Here is a 26,061-nt window from a genome sequence, read left to right on the forward strand (position 1 = left end):
AAACAATAGGCAAGAGCGGCTTGGATGTGGAATAGGATACCCATCCTTCCCCACTCGCCTTAATCCCATTAGCCCTCTGATTTAGGGCTCTGAGGTTTCGACTGGCATGTCCGTACTAGGCCTCTCTAATATCAACAACACCTCTCTTAGAAGGAAGCGCAGGCGTGTTACCTTAAATCTAAAGGCAAAATCATCCTCTTCTGGAGGAATTAAATCAGCTGGCTCCGACCCAGCAGGTCCGTGCTCTGAAGCCTCAGAGACAACTGCATCCTCAGATGACTGATCGGATACAACCGACAATTTACATGATGCACCCTGAGCAGGAGTGCATGGGTTAACCCTATGTTTGCGCGTAGCTGTACGAGGCAAAATGACTAAGACCGCAGACATCACCATACGGAACTGCACAGTAATGTCAGATGGAAAAAAGTCCCCCTCCAGGTGGAGAATTACTGAGGCAAGGGGAAGCTGCACGTGTAGGATCAAATGACTGTAGGGGACACACCTCACAGGACGAAGATTCCTCAGAGGCAGAAGGCTCAGTGGCATCTAACATCTCAAGATTGGTTGATGAAAACACCATGTTGCGGCATATGGAACATAATTGAGAGGGCTGGATTACCCGGGCCTCCTCACAATATATACCGGTATTGAATTCAGATGTAGAGGACGCATCCTCTAAAAATTCAGAATCCTCCATAACTAGGTACTTATATAAATCAAGAAAAAATCAACCGGCGCCTATACCCCCAATGGCTGGGGCACTCACCACCTCCTATGACCCAGAAAAAGGAAATAGTGACCACTCCTGGTCACACGGTGCGCAATGCAGGACCGCCCTTCCGGCGAAAGGAAAAGCGCCCCAAGACTAATAAAAACTGTGCAGTTTTCAAAGTAAAGGAGCAACCTGTACGTTCCATGTCAGCCTATGAGCCCAAAACATCTCACACATAAAGGCAGCATAAATCACATAAACAAATATGATTACCAACCCCACTGTTCAATGATCACCCTCAGGAAAAATTAACCCTTGATTCCATAAAGATAAAGGAGTCTCACTGTGACCCTGTCTTCTAGCGTTAACATTTATGTGTAAAAATGAAATGATCTTACCAGAATCTATGCTGTGGAACAGAAACACAGTCCTTCAAGTGTGACAGACTGTAGCATCGCTTCTCACATGGACTTGAGTGAAGAAAAGCAGGCAGCGAAACTTGTCAACGCTGATTACTTATGGAGCTGTTAATATGAGTCTGGATGGATTTGCAGAACGACTCTCCCTGCATCTCCGGACTCTAACTTGATTCAATGCTCTCACTGAGAGGCTGACAAGAATACTTAAAACTCCAGTCCCATACCGAAGGCCAGATACCCTTCCTAAGGAACTACTCCTAAACCTTCTGACACTTCTCTGCCAATCTCCTGTTACGAAAGGCAAAGAATGACTGGGGGATGAGGGAAGTGGGGGAGGTATTTAAGATTTTGGCTGGGATGTCTTTGCCTCCTCCTGGTGGCTAGGTTCAGTATTTCCCACAAGTAAGGAATGCATCTGATGACTCTCCCTGTATTAAGAAGGAAATAAAGTTAGCAAATTTACCACTAGGTGGCAATAAAGGACTGTATACATGGAATACTTGTTTTATCTGTATATAATTGAACTTGCTTATTTTATCTATAAATTGCAGGTGTGAATATAACATAGTATTTGTATGATTAAGGCCTTGGGGTTGAAATGTTGCATTATATTTTACTGAATAGCTTTAATAAAAGAAGAATGCTTTTAACATAAACCAAGTGTGGTGCTGTGGAATCAAACCTTATAATGGGAGTTTAATCCCAAGAGCAATGGCTCATGGACTCTCACCATCTTACATTCTAAAACTTTTGGGGTGAAAAGTGTGGGGTTTTATCGAGTACTTTTTGCTGTGGAATTAAATATGTGAAAAATGGCACAATGTGAACGTGTTAAGTACTGAGAAGTTGGACTGTGACCATCAAAACAGGGCTAGCACAAGTATAGGCCCATTTTCACTAATAATTGAAAGAAAAAAAAATGACCATGTGTAAAGACAGCTAGTAGATAAAATATTCTACAGGTAAAGAATTGGTCAAATCCATGATAACAGCATTAGTATTATCAATAAAGATAATGTATCTATTTCAGGGAATTATTCGGATTCAAATACCTATTTGAAAAAATGAATCAATGTTCATCTGTTTAACCACTTAATGCTTGAGAAAAGCTACAGCTCTACAAAACTTTATATACAGGATTCCAAACAAGTAGAAAAATGTAAAGTCCTCTAGAAAGTGGAGCTTATCACAAAGGCAGGGGACTTATAAAGGTTTCTATGTAGAAATGAACTTCAGTTCTCAAATGGATATGAAAAATACTGTGCATGAAGAAAAATACTTTCCAAAACTTAATAAATTAGTTTATTGGAATTTTTTACATCCTGAAATGTAACAGATCTACATATAGTGATTCAGATTTAACAGGCAAAATGAGAAAATGGAGAAGTATTGGCTAAAAGGGTAGACACACAGTCATAGTAGCAAAAGTATAAGTAATTTAAAAGTGGCTGTGGTTTATGTTACAACATATACAAATCTCTTCAAGCAGAGAAAAATCTTAAGTCGGAGCAATCTGGGAACCCTTTGCATTATAATTTGTTTGGGCAGTGCAATATCTCAATTACATACATTTGAAATTATACAATGGTGTCAGTTATGGAAACACATTTATCTTTAATGACAATATAAACCGTAAAGTTTGGAGTGTTTTTTTTGCACATCTTCATGCAACAGAGTATCCAATAAGCCCAACAAACTGTAATGCGTCCAACTTTTAGGTCATACATAATTTAGCATATCCTGGAACCCTTTGCCTGTAAACAATCCACTACTTTGCTTATTTTTAAAGCACAAGGATGCTTTAATTCCTGTTATTGTTTTACCTTCATCACTTGCATAAGGAATCAAGAGCCTATCCTCTTGTTATATAATAATATCTACATATATCATACAGCCTGTAACTGTAAAATCACAGTAGTAAAAGCCCTAATAAAATCTGTCTTTACAGCAGAACTTTTAAACATTAAGAACAAGTGAATCAAAATAAGCTTCCACACAAATAGTAGGAGCTTCTTCTGTGGAAATTCTGATTAGAAATTCTAGGCTCTATTTAAAAACCCAATTGCTTCAAAAGATAAAACGGACCCTCCCCCTTCTTATCTGTCATTTAACAAATCTTAAAACAATTTTACTTGCAAGTATTCTTTTCCAGTCTGGAAAACAGTAGTGCAATTAGATTATAATCCTTTGCAATTTAGTCCAAAATGTAAAATGTCATAATTTTGTGGAAAGGTAAGAAGATACTCCAGTAAACAAGAAACATGTGGGAGCCTTTGCATGCTCACTAGTCTGTTAAAGCTTGTTAAGTCCAAAGTGGCTTCTTAAAAAAAATTGTAACTAAAAGTTTAAATGCAGAAATAAATAGATAAAAGTGAATGTAAACAGATCCACTTTTTGAATGAAATTCAGTGATTGTTGACAAAACTTCACAGTCCTTAAAATAGTAGACAAATTTCGGCGCACTCCACTAGAACATCCAGTATGGAAAACTCCAAAGTGGAGTTACATTCCTAAAATAATACAAAGTCAAGCCTAATATCTATATTAGTTACTTTCCTTCAAGTGACCTATTTTGATATCTTTTTAAAAAGTATTTTTATTTTGGATGGCTTTTTATTTTTCTCCCCATTTTGGGGAAGATCGTGAGACATAGTCTTTAATACCGGGATACCATGGACTTGTTGAACTGGCTTGCCATCATTTGGGGAAGAAGGAAATGGTGAATGAGGTGGCTTAGGGACCGGTAGAACACTGGGGAGTTGGTGCATGCTGCAGGATTTCTCCAGAATGCCATTGTAAACCTTGCTAGCTGGGCTGAAAACCATGCTTTGGCTTTCTGTCAGACTAGGTGCATCAGGAGTAGCTATAGGAACATCTGCTGTTAAAGGAGAGTCTGTAGATGATTCTTCAAAAGAAGTTTCCTCCCTTGATATCTTTCTTGTATGACCTGTGACTTGCACTTCAAGGCTTGAAGGAGGAGATTGCCTTCTTCCAATTGAAGAATTTAAAGCATCACTTTCTGTGCCAGGGTCTTGTATTTCCCTTTAAAAAGAAACAAAAAGCTTTTTTTCAGAACATTTACAATATTTTAATATTTAAAGCAATATTAAAGCGTCATTACATAAATACTTTTCATGTAGCAAAAGACAGTCAAACCTCTCCTGTAATAAAAACGTATCTACATTAGATATGTTTCCTAAAAAATATCTAAACCCCTACCTAAGTGCTTGCTATCTAATTTGCCCTTAGCTTTCCTGCCACTTCACGATTGGTAAATAACCTCCCCCCAGATCCCTCTACCACAATTCAAGGGGTTTAAAAAGTGGAAGCAGAGATGGGCACATGTTAAAAATCTGAGTCAAATTGTAGAATCAACATTCGTCTCTCGGAAACATAACAGCTATGGCTTCAAACATCACCGCTATGCTGAATAGTAGACTCCCAGATCACCCCTGCTCTCTCACATAAGTGACTGCTTATTTGGCATTTCCTCATGGATGGTCACTCAACGTTTAAAGATTAATAGATCCAAGACTGAGCTCCTTCTAATCCCCCCTTTACTCCAATTTCTGACTTTTCTATCACCATCTACAGCATAACAATCTCTGCATCACCCCCCAAGTACGCTGCCTCGGAGTTACACTTGACTCAAATAATTTCCAGACTTAATTACTGTAATAACCTACTCACTGCCCTTCCTCTCTCCCGCCTCTCCTCCCTTCAATCTAACCTAAATGCCTCTGCCAGGCTAATCCACCTTTCCTGTTGCCCTGTAACTGCTGCACCTCTTCAAGACCCTTCACTGGCTCCTCATTCACAGCAGAATTAAAATTTTCACCTTGACCTGCAAAACCCTTACCAACACGGTTTCACAAATTAACAAATATATGCCAACAAAGATCACATCTTTGATTATCACTTCTTCCCATGCTAGACTGCAGGACTTCTCTTGTGCAGCACCTACCCTCTGGAACACTCTCCCTCACGCTGTCAAACTTTCCCCTAATCTGCCTTCTTTTAAACGCTCCCTAAAGACATTTTTTTTCAGGGAAGCCTACCACCCAACTCAGTAACAAATGAATTCCACGTATGCCCTTATCTAACTCTATATTAACATCATTCTCACCCTTGCAGTCCTCACCTCCTGTTTCTCACCCTCCTTCTCTTCTAGGAATAGCCCTCAATTCCGCATGTATTTGTTTGTCAAATGTTGTCTTGTCTCACAACTTGTGTATCACGGTTTTATTTAAACAAATTGTACCCATGGACAGTGCTGCGGAATATGTTGGAACATTAGTATTATTATACTTTCATAAAAGGTGGTGATCCATTACTTATGGAAACTATTACTCAAGCTATGGTGTCCACGAGTAATCTGGGAGTGCTCAGACTTATATTATTCCAAATACAATGGAATGTAGAAAAACATAATTTATGCTTACCCAATAAATTATTTTTTTCATAGTGGTGAGAGTCTACGATCCATTACTCATGGGAATTACTCTTCTGTAGAACTAGGAGGCGGCAAATATTCCCAAACCCTAAAAGCTCTATAAAAGCCCTCCCCACCTGACACATACCTCAGTCTAAAATATAGCCAAGCAAGCGAGGCAAGAAAAAGGATTAAGAGCCATAAAAGGAGCAGGGGAAAACAAAATAAAAACAAAATTTATGCTTACCTGATAAATTTCTCTCTCTTGCGATGTATCGAGTCCACGGATTCATCCAATACTTGTGGGATATTCTCCTTCCCAACAGGAAGTGGCAAAGAGAGCACCCACAGCAGAGCTGTCTATATAGCTCCTCCCCTAACTCCACCCCCCAGTCATTCGACCGAAGGGTAGGAAGAAAAAGGAGAAACTATAGGGTGCAGAGGTGACTGAAGTTTTATAATAAAAAATACTACCTGTCTTAGACAGGGCGGGCCGTGGATTCGATACATCGCAAGAGAAAAATTTATCAGGTAAGCATAAATTTAGTTTTCTCTTGCAAGATGTATCGAGTCCACGGATTCATCCAATACTTGTGGGATACCAATACCAAAGCTTTAGGACACGGATGAAGGGAGGGACAAGACAGGTACCTAAACAGAAGGCACCACTGCTTGTAGAACCTTTCACCCAAAAATAGCCTCCGAAGAAGCAAAAGTATCAAATTTGGAAAATTTGGAAAAAGTATGAAGCGAAGACCAAGTCACCGCTTTACAAATCTGTTCAACAGAAGCCTTATTTTTAAAAGCCCATGTGGAAGTCACCGCTCTAGTAGAGTGAGCTGTAATCCTTTCAGGAGGCTGCTGGCCAGCAGTCTTATAAGCCAAACTGATGATGCTTTTCAGCCAAAAAGAGAGGTTGCCGTAGCCTTTTGACCTCTCCGCTGTCCAGAATAGACAACAAACAATGAAGATGTTTGACGGAAATCTTTAGTTGCTTGTAAGTAGAACTTTAAAGCACGAACCACATCTAGGTTGTGCAACAGACGCTCCTTCTTGGAAGAAGGATTAGGACACAGAGAAGGAACAACAATTTCCTGATTGATATTCCTATTAGAAACAACCTTAGGAAGAAATCCAGGTTTGGTACGCAAAACCACCTTATCCGCATGGAAAACAAGATAAGGTGAGTCACACTGTAAAGCAGATAACTCAAACTCTTCGAGCCGAAGAGATAGCTACTAAAAACAGAACTTTCCAAGATAAGAGCTTAATATCTATGGAATGCATAGGTTCAAACGGAACCCCTTGAAGAACCAAATTTAAACTCCATGGCGGAGCAACAGGTTTAAACACAGGCTTGATTCTAACTAAAGCCTGACAAAGCGCCTGAACGTCTGGAACATCCGCCAGACGCTTGTGTAAAAGGATAGACAAAGCAGATATTTGTCCCTTTAAGGAACTAGCTGATAATCCCTTCTCCAATCCTTCTTGGAGAAAAGATAATAGCCTAGGAATCCTGATCTTACTCCATGAGTAACCCTTGGAATCACACCAGTAAAGATATTTACGCCATATCTTATGATAGATTTTCCTGGTGACAGGCTTTCGAGCCTGAATCAAGGTATAAATGACCGATTCAGAGAAACCACGCTTTGCTAAAATCAAGCGTTCAATCTCCAAGCAGTCAGACACAGAGAAAGTAGGTTTGCATGCTTGAATGGACCTTGAATCAGAAGGTCCTGCCTCAGCGGCAGAGTCCATGGTGGGACAGATGACATGTCCACCAGGTCTGCATACCAAGTCCTGCGTGGCCACGCAGGTGCTATCAAAATCACTGAAGCTCTCTCCTGCTTGATTCTGGCAATGAGACGAGGAAGGAGAGGAAATGGTGGAAACACATAGGCCAGATTGAAGGACCAGGGCACTGCTAGAGCATCTATCAGCACTGCCTGGGGATCCCTTGACCTGGACCCGTAACAAGGAAGCTTGGCGTTCTGACGAGACGCCATCAGATCCAATTCTGGTGTGCCCCATAGCCGAATCAGTTGGGCAAACACTTCCGGATGGAGCTCCCACTCCCCGGATGAAAAGTCTGACGACTTAGGAAATCCGCTTCCCAGTTCTCTACCCCTGGGATATGGATCGCTGAAAGATGGCAAGAGTGAGTCTCTGCCCATCGGATTATTTTGGAAACCTCTCATCGCTAGAGAACTCCTTGTTCCCCCTTGATGATTGATATAAGCAACAGTCGTGATGTTGTCCGACTGAAATCTGATGAATTTGGCCACAGCCAGTTGAGGCCACGCCTGAAGCGCATTGAATATCACTCTCAGTTCCAGAATGTTTCTCGGGAGGAGAGTCTCCTCCTGAGACCATAACCCCTGATCTTTCAGGGAGTTCCAGACTGCACCCCAGCCCAGCAGGCTGGCATCTGTCATAACTATGACCCACTCTGGTCTGCGGAAACACATTCCCCGAGACAGGTGAACCTGTGATAACCACCAGAGAAGAGAATCTCTGGTCTCCTGATCCAGATCTATCTGAGGAGATAAATCTGCATAATCCCATTCCACTGTTCGAGCATGCGTAGTTGCAGTGGTCTGAGATGTAAGCGAGCAAACGGAACTATGTCCATTGCCGCTACCATTAGTCCGATTACCTCCATACACTGAGCCACTGACGGCCGAGGAATGGAATGAAGAGCTTGGCAGGTGTTTACAAGTTTTAATTTCCTGACCTCCGTCAGAAATATTTTCATTTCTACCGAGTCTATCAGAGTTCCTAGGAAGGAAACTCTTGTGAGAGGGAAGAGAGAACTCTTTTTTATGTTCACCATCCACCCATGAGATCTCAGAAAAGCCAACACGATGTCCGTGTGAGACTTGGCTAGTTGGAAAGTTGACGCTTGAATTATTAAGATGTTGTCTAGATAAGGCGCCACTGCTATGCCCCGCGGTCTTAGAACCGCTAGAAGGGACCCTAGCACTTCTGTGAAAATTCCAACCCGAAGGGAAGGGCCACAAACTGGTAATGTCTGTCCAGAAAGGCGAACCTGAGAAATCGGTGATGATCTCTGTGGATAGGGATGTGCAGATACGCATCCTTTAAGTCCACGGTGGTCATATATTGACCCTCCTGGATCAGTGGCAGAATAGTCCGAATAGTCTCCATCTTGAAAGACGGGACTCTGAGGAATTTATCTAACAACGTAAAAAAGAGAGTAGAAACCTAAAATACAGGTAACTAAAAGTCTAGGCAAAAGAAAGCACAACTGTATAAAATAAATAAGAGACTAGGGCGAATTCTTGAAATACAAATAGATTTAATAAAGTTACACTAAATAAGTGCATACATCCAAACATACAATCACATACATACAGGGATATAGAAGATGCATAAAAATGTCAGATTGGCCGTGCAGGGGACTGGTGCACCAGTATACAAAAATAGGCAAATGTTCATCACTTTGCATGTATAGGTAATATATAATTGTAATCCAAAGTATAGTGCGTGTCCTTAAAGATGCACGGACATTTAGACACGAAGGGGTAAGACTGTATCTATTTGGTCCGTGCATCTTTAAGGACACGCACTATACTTTGGATTACAATTATATATTACCTATACATGCAAAGTGATGAACATTTGCCTATTTTTGTATACTGGTGCACCAGTCCCCTGCACGGCCAATCTGACATTTTTATGCATCTTCTATATCCCTGTATGTATGTGATTGTATGTTTGGATGTATGCACTTATTTAGTGTAACTTTATTAAATCTATTTGTATTTCAAGAATTCGCCCTAGTCTCTTATTTATTTTATACAGTTGTGCTTTCTTTTGCCTAGACTTTTAGTTACCTGTATTTGAGGTTTCTACTCTCTTTTTTACGTTGTTAGATATTCACTTTTCTAGGATGCACCTGTATTTTTTATTGACTAATTAAGAGTGCTACTCACCCTGTTTTTCTTGACTCTGAGGAATTTGTTTAGGATCTTGAGATCCAAGATTGGTCTGAAAGTTCCCTCTTTTTTGGGAACCACAAACAGGTTGGAGTAAAACCCTTGCCCCTGTTCCGCTCTTGGAACCGGGTGAATCACTCCCATGGTATGTAGGTATTCTAAACAGCGTAAGAACGCTTCTTTTTTTGTCTGGTTTGCAGACAATTGAGAAATGTGAAATCTTCCCCTTGGGGGGGGGGGGGGGGAATCTTTGAAGTCCAGAAGATATCCCTGGGAAACAATTTCTAAAGCCCAGGAATCGTGAACATCTCTTGCCCAAGCCTGAGCGAAGAGAGAGAGTCTGCCCCCTACTAGATCTGGTCCCGGATCGGGGGCTACCCCTTCATGCTGTCTTGAAGGCAGCTGCAGGCTTCTTGGCCTGTTTACCCTTGTTCCAAGCCTGGTTAGGTCTCCAGACTGACTTGGATTGAGCAAAATTCCCCTCTTGCTTTGCAGCAGGGGAAGCTGAAGCGGGACCACTCTTGAAGTTTCGAAAGGAACGAAAATTATTTTGTTTGGTCTTTATTTTATTTGTTTTATCCTGAGGGAGGGTATGGCCCTTCCCTCCAGTGATGTCTGAAATAATTTCCTTCAGTTCAGGCCCGAATAGTGTCTTTCTTTTGAAAGGGATGGTCAAAAGCTTTGCTTTTGATGACACATCAGCTGACCAGGACTTGAGCCATAACGCTCTACGCGCTAAAATGGCCTAAACCTGATTTTTTTGCCGCTAATTTAGCCAGTTGAAAAGTGGCATCTGTAATGAAAGAATTAGCCAGCTTAAGAGCCTTAATTCTATCCAGAATATCATCTAATGGGGGTCTCCCCCTGGAGAGCCTCTTCTAGAGCCTCGAACCAAAAAGCAGCTGCAGTAGTTACAGGAACAATGCATGCAATAGGTTGGAGAAGAAAACCTTGATGAACAAAAATTTTCTTGAGGAGACCCTTTTTTTATCCATAGGATCTTTGAAAGCACAACTGTCTTCAATAGGTATAGTTGTACGCTTAGCTAGTGTAGAAACAGCTCCCTCCACCTTAGGAACCGTCTGCCACGAGTCCCACATGGTGTCAGATATGGGAAACATTTTCTTAAAAGTAGGAGGGGGAGCGAACGGTATATCTGGTCTATCCCACTCCTTAGAAACAATATCCGCAATCCTCTAAGTATTTTTCCATTTTACACAATTTCTCTGGAACCACAATAGGGTCACAATCATCCAGAGTCGCCAATACCTCCCTTAAAAATGCCTTAAGTCTGCCTGAGGGAGCGTCTTTCCTGAATCAGAAATCTCTCCCTCAGACAGTAAATCCCTCATCCCTACCTCAGAACATTGTGAGGGAATATCGGATACGGATACTAAAGCGTCAGAAAGCTCGGCATTTGTTCTTAACCCAGAGCTATCACGCTTCCCTTGCAACCCAGGCAGTGTAGATAAAACCTCTGTGAGGGTAGAATTCATAACTGCTGCCATGTCTTGTAAGGTAAATGAAGTAGACTCACTAGAGGTACTTGGCGTCACTTGTGCGGGTGTTACTGGTTGTGACACTTGGGGAGAACTAGATGGCATAACCTCATTTCTTTCTGTCTGAGAATCCTCTAGCGCTACATTTTTAAGGGCTACAATATGCTCTTTAAAATTTATAGACACATCAGTACAAGTGGGACACATTCTAAGAGGGAGTTCCACAATGGCTTCTAAACATATTGAACAAGGAGTTTCCTTGATGTCAGACATGTTTAACAGGCTAGTAATGAAACAAGCAAGCTTGGAAAACACTTTATTCAATGTAAAAACGGTACTGTGCCTTTAAGAGAAAAAAAGTGCACACGTTCTGCAAAACAGTCTAAAAATGCAGCAAACTTTTCAAAATGTTTACAGTGTATTCATAAAGCTTTAGTAAGATTGCCCCACCAGCAAAATAAACATTTAACCCCTTAATGTAAAAACCAGATTAACAAACGTCAAAAAACGGAAAAAAACAGTCAGCTCCTTGCCACAACTCTGCTGTGGTGCCTACCTGCCCTTAGGGGTTGATTTTGTGGGAAAAATACTTCTTTTTGGCCCTTAAATTACAGCAGGACCCTCCAGTGTAGCAGCTTGATGACTTGCAATGAATAAACAACTGTGCATCTGAGGCGCGAAAATAGGCCCCTCCCATCTCACGCAATGTCTGTGGGGCCTTAAAGAAACTCACTAAAGTGTTTCAAGCTAGCCATGTGGGTTAAAAAACCTTAAATAAGCCAAATGAACCTCCAACAGTCCCTAAAAAAACATTTTCCAATACTCCTAATAAAAACGTTAGCCTTCTTAACCAAATAAGTGTCAACCAGGATTAATTTAGCCCTTATGCAAGCTGGTAATTAAACACTAAGTCTCTGAATATAGCTTCCCCTTCCCCTCATGGGGATACTGTCAGCCTTTTCTTGAAATATCACAGTGTTTCTAGAAAAAAATGACTGAACATACCTCAGAGCAGCATAACATGCAAACCGTTCCCCAACTGAAGTTTCCTGTACTCCTCAGCCTCTGTGGGAACAGCAGTGGATCTTAGTTACAAAAATGCTAAGATCATCATCCTCCATGCATAAATCTTGATCTCTTTTCTGCTTGAGAGTAAATAGTACACACCGGTACCATTTAAAATAAACTCTTGCTTGAGAAAATAAAAACTAACATTTTTGTCACCACAATCACTTTACCCTTCCTTATTGCTTAGAGCCGGCAAAGAGAATGACTGGGGGGTGGAGTTAGGGGAGGAGCTATATAGACACCTCTGCTGTGGGTGCTCTTTGCCACTTCCTATTGGGAAGGAGAATATCCCACAAGTATTGGATGAATCCGTGAACTCGATACATCTAGCAAGAGAAAAATAGATGTGCTCAAAAAATAAATAAATCCCAAAACACAAAGGGTGGTGGCTCGTGGACTCTCACCACCATGAAATAAATTAATCAGGTAAGCATAAACTAGTTTTATTTTTTTATTTTTTTAAATACAGGTGTTGAGAGTCCACGATCCATTACTCAATATAACTAATACCCAAGCTGTGAAGTCCACAAGTAAGCTTTTTTTTTTTTACTTGAAAATTAAATCCACAACCCCAAAGATTTTTTTTTTTAATGCACTTAAACAGGCATTGCCTGAATAACCTTTATACCAAAGGCTGCTTCAGAAGAAGGGAAAACATAAAAATGGTAGAATTTATTGAAAGTATGCAAAGACTATCAAGAAGCCGCCTTGCAGATTTGATCAATTGCAGCCTCATTCTTAAAAGCCCAAGAAGTGGCAACTGACCTAGTAGAATGAGCAGTAATCCGCTGTGGTCGAGGCTGACATGCCTCCAAATAAGCTCTGTGAATCAAAAGTTTTAACCAATAGGCTAAAGAAATAGCCAAAGTTTTCTGGCCTTTCCTAGGCCCAGATTAAAGAACAAACAAACTAAAAGTTTGTCTAAAATCGTTAGCATCAACATAATATTTTAATGCCCTTAAAAGATCCAGAAAACTCAAAGATCTTTCAGAAGCATTCTTAGGATTAGGACACAAAGAAGTAACAACAATCTCTCTACCAATGTTGTCTGAACAACCAGAGGCAAAACATTAAAATGATGTGCGAAAAAACATAATTTATGTAAGAACTTACCTGATAAATTAATTTCTTTCATATTGGCAAGAGTCCATGAACTAGTGACGTATGGGATATCCAATCCTGCCAGGAGGGGCAAAGTTTCCCAAACCTCAAAATGCCTATAAATACACCCCTCACCACACCCACAATTCAGTTTAATGAATAGACAAGTAGTGGGGTGATAAAGAAAGGAGTAAAAAGCATCAACAAAGGAATTTGGAAATAATTGTGCTTTATACAAAAAAAATCATAACCACCATAAAAATGGTGGACCTCATGGACTCATTGCCAATATGAAAGAATTGAATTTATCAGGTAAGTTCTTACATAAATTATGTTTTCTTTCATGTATTTGGCAAGAGTCAATGAGCTAGTGACGTATGGGATAGCAATACCCAAGATGTGGAACTCCACGCAAGAGTCACTAGAGAGGGATAAAATAAAAACAGCCATTTTTCGCTGAAAAAATTAATCCACAACCCAAAAACATAATTTATGTAAGAACTTACCTGATAAATTCATTTCTTTCATATTAGCAAGAGTCCATGAGCTAGTGACGTATGGGATATACATTCCTACCAGGAGGGGCAAAGTTTCCCAAACCTCAAAATGCCTATAAATACACCCCTCACCACACCCACAATTCAGTTTTACGAATAGCCAAGAAGTGGGGTGATAAAAAAGTGCGAAAGCATATAAAATAAGGAATTGGAATAATTGTGCTTTATACAAAAATCATAACCACCACAAAAAAAGGGCGGGCCTCATGGACTCTTGCTAATATGAAAGAAATGAATTTATCAGGTAAGTTCTTATATAAATTATGTTTTCTTTCATGTAATTAGCAAGAGTCCATGAGCTAGTGACGTATGGGATAATGACTACCCAAGATGTGGATCTTTCCACACAAGAGTCACTAGAGAGGGAGGGATAAAATAAAGACAGCCAATTCCTGCTGAAAATAATCCACACCCAAAAATAAAGTTTAACGAAAAACATAAGCAGAAGATTCAAACTGAAACCGCTGCCTGAAGTACTTTTCTACCAAAAACTGCTTCAGAAGAAGAAAATACATCAAAATGGTAGAATTTAGTAAAAGTATGCAAAGAGGACCAAGTTGCTGCTTTGCAAATCTGGTCAACCGAAGCTTCATTCCTAAACGCCCAGGAAGTAGAAACTGACCTAGTAGAATGAGCTGTAATTCTTTGAGGCGGAGTTTTACCCGACTCAACATAGGCAAGATGAATTAAAGATTTCAACCAAGATGCCAAAGAAATGGCAGAAGCTTTCTGGCCTTTTCTAGAACCGGAAAAGATAACAAATAAACTAGAAGTCTTACGGAAAGATTTCGTAGCTTCAACATAATATTTCAAAGCTCTAACAACATCCAAAGAATGCAACGATTTCTCCTTAGAATTCTTAGGATTAGGACATAATGAAGGAACCACAATTTCTCTACTAATGTTGTTGGAATTCACAACTTTAGGTAAAAATTCAAAAGAAGTTCGCAACACCGCCTTATCCTGATGAAAAATCAGAAAAGGAGACTCACAAGAAAGAGCAGATAATTCAGAAACTCTTCTGGCAGAAGAGATGGCCAAAAGGAACAAAACTTTCCAAGAAAGTAATTTAATGTCCAATGAATGCATAGGTTCAAACGGAGGAGCTTGAAGAGCTCCCAGAACCAAATTCAAACTCCAAGGAGGAGAAATTGACTTAATGACAGGTTTTATACGAACCAAAGCTTGTACAAAACAATGAATATCAGGAAGAATAGCAATCTTTCTGTGAAAAAGAACAGAAAGAGCAGAGATTTGTCCTTTCAAAGAACTTGCGGACAAACCCTTATCTAAACCATCCTGAAGAAACTGTAAAATTCTCGGTATTCTAAAAGAATGCCAAGAAAAATGATGAGAAAGACACCAAGAAAACAGAATTTATGTTTACCTGATAAATTTCTTTCTCCAACGGTGTGTCCGGTCCACGGCGTCATCCTTACTTGTGGGATATTCTCTTCCCCAACAGGAAATGGCAAAGAGCCCAGCAAAGCTGGTCACATGATCCCTCCTAGGCTCCGCCTACCCCAGTCATTCGACCGACGTTAAGGAGGAATAATAGCATAGGAGAAACCATATGGTACCGTGGTGACTGTAGTTAAAGAAAATAAATTATCAGACCTGATTAAAAAACCAGGGCGGGCCGTGGACCGGACACACCGTTGGAGAAAGAAATTTATCAGGTAAACATAAATTCTGTTTTCTCCAACATAGGTGTGTCCGGTCCACGGCGTCATCCTTACTTGTGGGAACCAATACCAAAGCTTTAGGACACGGATGAAGGGAGGGAGCAAATCAGGTCACCTAAATGGAAGGCACCACGGCTTGCAAAACCTTTCTCCCAAAAATAGCCTCAGAAGAAGCAAAAATATCAAACTTGTAAAATTTGGTAAAAGTGTGCAGTGAAGACCAAGTCGCTGCCCTACATATCTGATCAACAGAAGCCTCGTTCTTGAAGGCCCATGTGGAAGCCACAGCCCTAGTGGAATGAGCCGTGATTCTTTCGGGAGGCTGCCGTCCGGCAGTCTCGTAAGCCAATCTGATGATGCTTTTAATCCAAAAAGAGAGAGAGGTAGAAGTTGCTTTTTGACCTCTCCTTTTACCTGAATAAACAACAAACAGGGAAGATGTTTGTCTAAAATCCTTTGTAGCATCTAAATAGAATTTTAGAGCGCGAACAACATCCAAATTGTGCAACAAGCGTTCCTTCTTTGAAACTGGTTTCGGACACAGAGAAGGTACGATAATCTCCTGGTTAATGTTTTTGTTAGAAACAACTTTTGGAAGAAAACCAGGTTTAGTACGTAAAACCACCTTATCTGCATGGAACACCAGATAAGGAGGAGAACACTGCAGAGCAGATAATTCTGAAACTCTTCTAGCAGAAGAAATTGCAACTAAAAACAAAACTTTCCAAGATAATAACTTAATATCAACGGAATGTAAGGGTTCAAACGGAACCCCCTGAAGAACTGAAAGAACTAGATTGAGACTCCAAGGAGGAGTCAAAGGTTTGTAAACAGGCTTGATTCTAACCAGAGCCTGAACAAAGGCTTGAACATCTGGCACAGCTGCCAGTTTTTTGTGAAGTAACACCGACAAGGCAGAAATCTGTCCCTTCAGGGAACTTGCCGATAATCCTTTTTCCAATCCTTCTTGAAGGAAGGATAGAATCCTAGGAATCTTAACCTTGTCCCAAGGGAATCCTTTAGATTCACACCAACAGATATATTTTTTCCAAATTTTGTGGTAAATCTTTCTAGTTACAGGCTTTCTGGCCTGAACAAGAGTATCGATAACAGAATCTGAGAAACCTCGCTTCGATAAAATCAAGCGTTCAATCTCCAAGCAGTCAGCTGGAGTGAAACCAGATTCGGATGTTCGAACGGACCCTGAACAAGAAGGTCTCGTCTCAAAGGTAGCTTCCAAGGTGGAGCCGATGACATATTCACCAGATCTGCATACCAAGTCCTGCGTGGCCACGCAGGAGCTATCAAGATCACCGACGCCCTCTCCTGATTGATCCTGGCTACCAGCCTGGGGATGAGAGGAAACGGCGGGAACACATAAGCTAGTTTGAAGGTCCAAGGTGCTACTAGTGCATCCACTAGAGCCGCCTTGGGATCCCTGGATCTGGACCCGTAGCAAGGAACTTTGAAGTTCTGACGAGAGGCCATCAGATCCATGTCTGGAATGCCCCAAAGTTGAGTGACTTGGGCAAAGATTTCCGGATGGAGTTCCCACTCCCCCGGATGCAATGTCTGACGACTCAGAAAATCCGCTTCCCAATTTTCCACTCCCGGGATGTGGATAGCAGACAGGTGGCAGGAGTGAGACTCCGCCCATAGAATGATCTTGGTCACTTCTTCCATCGCTAGGGAACTCCTTGTTCCCCCCTGATGGTTGATGTACGCAACAGTCGTCATGTTGTCTGATTGAAACCGTATGAACTTGGTCCTCGCTAGCTGAGGCCAAGCCTTGAGAGCATTGAATATCGCTCTCAGTTCCAGAATATTTATCGGTAGAAGAGATTCTTCCCGAGACCAAAGACCCTGAGCTTTCAGGGATCCCCAGACCGCGCCCCAGCCCATCAGACTGGCGTCGGTCGTGACAATGACCCACTCTGGTCTGTGGAATGTCATCCCTCGTGACAGGTTGTCCAGGGACAGCCACCAACGGAGTGAGTCTCTGGTCCTCTGATTTACTTGTATCCTTGGAGACAAGTCTGTATAGTCCCCATTCCACTGACTGAGCATGCACAGTTGTAATGGTCTTAGATGAATGCGCGCAAAAGGAACTATGTCCATTGTCGCTACCATCAACCCGATCACTTCCATGCACTGAGCTACGGAAGGAAGAGGAACGGAATGAAGTATTCGACAAGAGTCCAGAAGCTTTGTCTTTCTGGCCTCTGTTAGAAAAATCCTCATTTCTGAGGAGTCTATAATTGTTCCCAAGAAGGGAACCCTTGTTGACGGGGATAGAGAACTCTTTTCCACGTTCACTTTCCAGCCGTGCGATCTGAGAAAGGCCAGGACGATGTCCGTGTGAGCCTTTGCTCGAGGGAGGGACGACGCTTGAATCAGAATGTCGTCCAGGTAAGGTACAACTGCAATGCCCCTTGGTCTTAGCACAGCTAGAAGGGACCCTAGTACCTTTGTGAAAATCCTTGGAGCAGTGGCTAATCCGAAAGGAAGCGCCACGAACTGGTAATGTTTGTCCAGGAATGCAAACCTTAGGAACCGATGATGTTCCTTGTGGATAGGAATATGTAGATACGCATCCTTTAAATCCACCGTGGTCATGAATTGACCTTCCTGGATGGAAGGAAGGATAGTTCGAATGGTTTCCATCTTGAAAGATGGGACCTTGAGAAATTTGTTTAAGATCTTGAGATCTAGGATTGGTCTGAACGTTCCCTCTTTTTTGGGAACTATGAACAGATTGGAGTAGAACCCCATCCCTTGTTCTCTCAATGGAACAGGATGAATCACTCCCATTTTTAACAGGTCTTCTACACAATGTAAGAACGCCTGTCTTTTTATGTGGTCTGAAGACAACTGAGACCTGTGGAACCTTCCCCTTGGGGGAAGTCCCTTGAATTCCAGAAGATAACCCTGGGAGACTATTTCTAGCGCCCAAGGATCCAGAACATCTCTTGCCCAAGCCTGAGCGAAGAGAGAGAGTCTGCCCCCCACCAGATCCGGTCCCGGATCGGGGGCCGATATTTCATGCTGTCTTGGTAGCAGTGGCAGGTTTCTTTGCCTGCTTTCCCTTGTTCCAGCCTTGCATTGGTCTCCAAGCTGGCTTGGCCTGAGAAGTATTACCCTCTTGCTTAGAGGACGTAGCACCTTGGGCTGGTCCGTTTTTACGAAAGGGACGAAAATTAGGTCTATTTTTTGCCTTGAAAGGCCGATCCTGAGGAAGGGCATGGCCCTTACCCCCAGTGATATCAGAGATAATCTCTTTCAAGTCAGGACCAAACAGCGTTTTCCCCTTGAAAGGAATGTTTAGTAGCTTGTTCTTGGAAGACGCATCAGCCGACCAAGATTTCAACCAAAGCGCTCTGCGCGCCACAATAGCAAACCCAGAATTCTTAGCCGCTAACTTAGCCAATTGCAAAGAGGCGTCTAGAGTGAAAGAATTAGCCAATTTGAGAGCATTGACTCTGTCCATAATCTCCTCATAAGGAGGAGAGTCACTATCGAGCACCTTAATCAGTTCATCAAACCAGAAATATGCGGCTGTAGTGACAGGGACAATGCATGAAATGGGTTGTAGAAGGTAACCCTGCTGAACAAACATCTTTTTAAGCAAACCTTCTAATTTTTTATCCATAGGATCTTTGAAAGCACAACTATCCTCTATGGGAATAGTGGTGCGTTTGTTTAAAGTAGAAACCGCTCCCTCGACCTTGGGGACTGACTGCCATAAGTCCTTTCTGGGGTCGACCATAGGAAACAATTTTTTAAATATGGGGGGAGGGACGAAAGGAATACCGGGCCTTTCCCATTCTTTATTAACAATGTCCGCCACCCGCTTGGGTATAGGAAAAGCTTCTGGGAGCCCCGGCACCTCTAGGAACTTGTCCATTTTACATAGTTTCTCTGGGATGACCAAATTTTCACAATCATCCAGAGTGGATAATACCTCCTTAAGCAAAATGCGGAGATGTTCCAATTTAAATTTAAAAGTAATCACATCAGATTCAGCCTGCTGAGAAATGTTCCCTAAATCAGTAATTTCTCCCTCAGACAAAACCTCCCTGGCTCCCTCAGATTGGGTTAGGGGCCCTTCAGAGATATTAATATCAGCGTCGTCATGCTCTTCAGTAATTAAAACAGAGCATCCACGCTTACGCTGACAAGGGTTCATTTTGGCTAAAATGTTTTTGACAGAATTATCCATTACAGCCGTTAATTGTTGCATAGTAAGGAGTATTGGCGCGCTAGATGTACTAGGGGCCTCCTGAGTGGGCAAGACTCGTGTAGACGAAGGAGGGAATGATGCAGTACCATGCTTACTCCCCTCACTTGAGGAATCATCTTGGGCATCATTGTCATTATCACATAAATCACATTTATTTAAATGAATAGGAATTCTGGCTTCCCCACATTCAGAACACAGTCTATCTGGTAGTTCAGACATGTTAAACAGGCATAAACTTGATAAGAAAGTACAAAAAACGTTTTGAAATAAAACCGTTACTGTCACTTTAAATTTTAAACTGAACACACTTTATTACTGCAATTGCGAAAAAACATGAAGGAATTGTTCAAAATTCACCAAACTTTCACCACAGTGTCTTAAAGCCTTGAAAATATTGCACACCAATTTTGGAAGCTTTAACCCTTAAAATAACGGAACCGGAGCCGTTTTAAGCTTTAACCCCTTTACAGTCCCTGGTATCTGCTTTGCTGAGACCCAACCAAACCCAAGGGGAATACGATACCAAATGATGCCTTCAGAAGTCTTTTATCAGTATCAGAGCTCCTCTCACATGCGACTGCATGCCATGCCTCTCAAAAACAAGTGCGCAACACCGGCGCGAAAATGAGACTCTGCCTATGCTTTGGGAAAGCCCCTAAAGAATAAGGTGTCTAAAACAGTGCCTGCCGATATAATTATATCAAAATACCCAGAATAAATGATTCCTCAAGGCTAAATAAGTGTTAATATCAATCGATTTAGCCCAAAAAATGTCTACAGTCTAAATAAGCCCTTGTGAAGCCCTTATTTACAATCGTAATAAACATGGCTTACCGGATCCCATAGGGAAAATGACAGCTTCCAGCATTACATCGTCTTGTTAGAATGTGTCATACCTCAAGCAGCAAAGGACTGCAAACTGTTCCCCCAACTGAAGTTAATGCTCTCAACAGTCCTGTGTGGAACAGCCATGGATTTTAGTTACGGTTGCTAAAATCATTTTCCTCATACAAACAGAATTCTTCATCTCTTTTCTGTTTCTGAGTAAATAGTACGTACCAGCACTATTTGAAAATAACAAACTCTTGATTGAATAATGAAAAACTACAGTTAAACACTAAAAAACTCTAAGCCATCTCCGTGGAGATGTTGCCTGTACAACGGCAAAGAGAATGACTGGGGTAGGCGGAGCCTAGGAGGGATCATGTGACCAGCTTTGCTGGGCTCTTTGCCATTTCCTGTTGGGGAAGAGAATATCCCACAAGTAAGGATGACGCCGTGGACCGGACACACCTATGTTGGAGAAATATAAGTCTTCCAGACTCTATAATATATCTCTCGAGATACAGATTTACGAGCCTGCAACATAGTATTAATCACAGAGTCAGAGAAACCTCTTTGACCAAGAATCAAGCGTTCAATCTCCATACCTTTAAATTTAAGGATTTCAGATCCTGATGGAAAAAAGGACCTTGTGACAGAAGGTCTGGTCTTAACGGAAGAGTCCACGGTTGGCAAGAGGCCATCCGGACAAGATCCGCATACCAAAACCTGTGAGGCCATGCCGGAGCTACCAGCAGAACAAACGAGCATTCCTTCAGAATCTTGGAGATTACTCTTGGAAGAAGAACTAGAGGCGGAAAGATATAGGCAGGATGATACTTCCAAGGAAGTGATAATGCATCCACTGCCTCCGCCTGAGGATCCTGGGATCTGGACAGATACCTGGGAAGTTTCTTGTTTAGATGGGACGCCATCAGATCTATTTCTGGAAGTTCCCACATTTGAACAATCTGAAGAAATACCTCTGGGTGAAGAGACCATTCGCCCGGATGCAACGTTTGGCGACTGAGATAATCCGCTTCCCAATTGTCTATACCTGGGATATGAACCGCAGAGATTAGACAGGAGCTGGATTCCGCCCAAACCAAAATTCGAGATACTTCTTTCATAGCCAGAGGACTGTGAGTCCCTCCTTGATGATTGATGTATGCCACAGTTGTGACATTGTCTGTCTGAAAACAAATGAACGATTCTCTCTTCAGAAGAGGCCAAAACTGAAGAGCTCTGAAAATTGCACGGAGTTCCAAAATATTGATCGGTAATCTCACCTCCTAAGATTCGCAAACTCCTTGTGCCGTCAGAGATCCCCACACAGCTCCCCAACCTGTGAGACTTGCATCTGTTGAAATTACAGTCCAGGTCGGAAGCACAAAAGAAGCCCCCTGAATTAAACGATGGTGATCTGTCCACCATGTTGGAGAGTGTCGAACAATCGGTTTTAAAGATATTAATTGAGATATCTTCGTGTAATCCTTGCACCATTGCTTCAGCATACAGAGCTGAAGAGGTCGCATGTGAAAACGAGCAAAGGGGATCGCGTCCGATGCAGCAGTCATAAGACCTAGAATTTCCATGCATAAGGCTACCGAAGGGAATGATTGTGACTGAAGGTTTCGACAAGCTGCAATCAATTTTAGACGTCTCTTGTCTGTTAAAGACAGAGTCATGGACACTGAATCCATCTGGAAACCCAGAAAGGTTACCCTTGTCTGAGGAATCAAAGAACTTTTTGGTAAATTGATCCTCCAACCATGATCTTGAAGAAACAACACAAGTCGATTCGTATGAGATTCTGCTAAATGTAAAGACTGAGCAAGTACCAAGATATCGTCCAAATAAGGAAATACCACAATACCCTGTTCTCTGATTACAGACAGAAGGGCACCGAGAACCTTTGTAAAAATTCTTGGGGCTGTAGCTAGGCCAAACAGCAGAGCCACAAACTGGTAATGCTTGTCCAGAAAAGAGAATCTCAGGAACTGATAATGATCTGGATGAATCGGAATATGCAGATATGCATCCTGTAAATCTATTGTGGACATATAATTCCCTTGCTGAACAAAAGGCAAGATAGTCCTTACAGTTACCATCTTGAACGTTGGTATTCTTACATAACGATTCAATATTTTTAAATCCAGAACTGGTCTGAAGGAATTCTCCTTCTTCGGTACAATGAAGAGATTTGAATAAAACCCCATCCCCTGTTCCGAAACTGGAACTGGCATAATTACTCCAGTCAACTCTAGATCTGAAACACATTTCAGAAATGCTTGAGCTTTTACTGGATTTACTGGGACACGGGAAAGAAAAAATCTCTTTGCAGGAGGTCTCATCTTGAAACCAATTCTGTACCCTTCTGAAACAATGCTCTGAATCCAAAGATTGTGAACAGAATTGATCCAAATTTCCTTGAAAAAACGTAACCTGCCCCCTACCAGCTGAGCTGGAATGAGGGCCGCACCTTCATGTGGACTTAGAAGCAGGCTTTGCCTTTCTAGCTGGCTTGGATTTATTCCAGACTGGAGATGGTTTCCAAACTGAAACTGCTCCTGAGGATGAAGGATCAGGCTTTTGTTCTTTGTTGAAACGAAAGGAACGAAAACGATTATTAGCCCTGCTTTTACCTTTAGATTTTTTATCCTGTGGTAAAAAAGTTCCTTTCCCACCAGTAACAGTTGAAATAATGGAATCCAACTGAGAACCAAATAATTTGTTACCCTGGAAAGAAATGGAAAGTAAAGTTGATTTAGAAGCCATATCAGCATTCCAAGTTTTAAGCCATAAAGCTCTTCTAGCTAAAATAGCTAGAGACATAAACCTGACATCAACTCTGATAATATCAAAAATGGCATCACAGATAAAATTATTAGCATGCTGTAGAAGAATAATAATATCATGAGAATCATGATGTGTTACTTGTTGCGCTAAAGTTTCCAACCAGAAAGTTGAAGCTGCAGCAACATCAGCCAAAGATATAGCAGGTCTAAGAAGATTACCTGAACACAGATAAGCTTTTCTTAGAAAGGATTCAATTTTCCTATCTAAAGGATCCTTAAACGAAGTACCATCTGACGTAGGAATAGTAGTACGTTTAGCAAGGGTAGAAATAGCCCCATCAACTTTAGGGATTTTGTCCCAAAATTCTAATCTGTCAGACGGCACAGGATATAATCGCTTAAAACGTTTAGAAGGAGTAAATGAATTACCCAATTTATCCCATTCTTTGGAAATTACTGCAGAAATAGCATTAGGAACAGGAAAAACTTCTGGAATAACCACAGGAGCTTTAAATACCTTATCCAAACGTTTAGAATTAGTATCAAGAGGACCAGAATCCTCTATTTCTAAAGCAATTAGTACTTCTTTAAGTAAAGAACGAATAAATTCCATTTTAAATAAATATGAAGATTTATCAGCATCAACCTCTGAGACAGAATCCTCTGAACCAGAAGAGTCATCAGAATCAGAATGATGATGTTCATTTAAAAATTCATCTGTAGGGAGAGAAGTTTTAAAAGATTTTTTACGTTTACTAGAAGGAGAAATAACAGACATAGCCTTCTTTATGGATTCAGAAACAAAATCTCTTATATTATCAGGAACATTCTGCACCTTAGATGTTGAAGGAACTGCAACAGGCAATGGTACTTTACTAAAGGAAATATTATCTGCTTTAACAAGTTTGTCATGACAATCAATACAAACAACAGCTGGAGGAATAGCTACCAAAAGTTTACAGCAGATACACTTAGCTTTGGTAGATCCAGCACTAGACAGCGATTTTCCTGTAGTATCTTCTGACTCAGATGCAACGTGAGACATCTTGCAATATGTAAGAGAAAAAACAACATATATAAAGCAAAATTGATCAAATTCCTTAAATGACAGTTTCAGGAATGGGAAAAAATGCCAAAGAACAAGCTTCTAGCAACCAGAAGCAAATGAAAAATGAGACTAAAATAATGTGGAGACAAAAGCGACGCCCATATTTTTCGCGCCAATAAGACGCCCACATTATTTGGCGCCTAAATGCTTTTTGGCGCCAAAATGACGCCACATCCGGAACGCCGACATTTTTGGCGCAAAATAACGTCAAAAAATGACGCAACTTCCGGCGACACGTATGACGCCGGAAACGGAAACAAATTTTTTGCGCCAAAAAAGTCTGCGCCAAGAATGACGCAATAAAATGAAGCATTTTCAGCCCCCGCGAGCCTAACAGCCCACAGGGAAGAGTCAAATTTTTGAAGGTAAGAAAAAATGATTAAATCAAATGCATTATCCCAAATATGAAACTGACTGTCTGAAAATAAGGAAAGTTGAACATTCTGAGTCAAGGCAAATAAATGTTTGAATACATATATTTAGAACTTTATAAACAAAGTGCCCAACCATAGCTTAGAGTGTCACAGAAAATAAGATTTACTTACCCCAGGACACTCATCTACATGTTTGTAGAAAGCCAAACCAGTACTGAAACGAGAATCAGCAGAGGTAATGGTATATATAAGAGTATATAGTCGATCTGAAAAGGGAGGTAAGAGATGAATCTCTACGACCGATAACAGAGAACCTATGAAATAGACCCCGTAGAAGGAGATCACTGTATTCAAATAGGCAATACTCTCCTCACATCTCTCTGACATTCATTGCACGCTGAGAGGAAAACCGGGCTCCAACTTGCTGCGGAGCGCATATCAACGTAGAATCTAGCACAAACTTACTTCACCACCTCCATCGGAGGCAAAGTTTGTAAAACTGAATTGTGGGTGTGGTGAGGGGTGTATTTATAGGCATTTTGAGGTTTGGGAAACTTTGCCCCTCCTGGTAGGAATGTATATCCCATACGTCACTAGCTCATGGGCTCTTGCTAATTACATGAAAGAAATGTAAATTTATTCTCATAAATGAAAGGAAAAAATTAAACCATAAGCAGAAGAATCAAACTGAAACAGCTGCCTGAAGAACTTTTCTACCAAAAACTGCTTCCGAAGAAGCAAATACATCAAAACGGTAGAATTTAGTAAATGTATGCAAAGAAGACCAAGTTGCTGCTTTACAAATCTGATCAACTGAAGCTTCATTCTTAAAAGCCCACAAAGTGGAGACTGATCTAGTCGAATGAGCTGTAATTCTGAGGCGGGGCTTGACCCAACTCCAAATAAGCTTGAAGAATCAAAAGCTTGAACCATGATGCCAAGGAAACGGCAGAAGCCTTCTGACCTTTCTTAAAACCAGAAAAGATAACAAATAGACTAGAAGTCTTCCTGAAATCTTTAGTAGCTTCAACATAATATTTCAGAGCTCTCACCACATCCAAAGAATGTAAAGATCTCCCCAAATAATTCTTAATTTCTCTATTATTGTTACAATTCACAACCTTAGGTAAGAATTTAAAAGAAGTCCGCAAAACTGCCTTATCCTGATGAAAAATCAGAAAAGGAGATTCACAAGAGAGCAGATAATTCAGAAACTCTTCTAGCAGAAGAGATGGCCAAAAGAAACAACACTTTCCAAGAAAGTATTTTAATGTCCAAAGA

General features: G+C 41.2%; 1 protein-coding gene across 1 annotated transcript in view; it reads right to left on the reverse strand.

The window, feature by feature from the left end:
- Positions 1-2,410: 2,410 nt before the first annotated feature.
- STIM2 (stromal interaction molecule 2) overlaps positions 2,411-26,061 on the reverse strand; it is a gene marked incomplete in the record, with an annotated part of 440,010 nt that continues 416,359 nt past the window's right edge. The window contains 1 exon segment of the mRNA XM_053704074.1: positions 2,411-4,176. Coding sequence (XP_053560049.1) covers positions 3,702-4,176 — 475 coding nt within the window.

The sequence above is a fragment of the Bombina bombina genome, chromosome 2, assembly GCF_027579735.1.
Source record: "Bombina bombina isolate aBomBom1 chromosome 2, aBomBom1.pri, whole genome shotgun sequence".
NCBI lineage: Eukaryota > Metazoa > Chordata > Amphibia > Anura > Bombinatoridae > Bombina > Bombina bombina.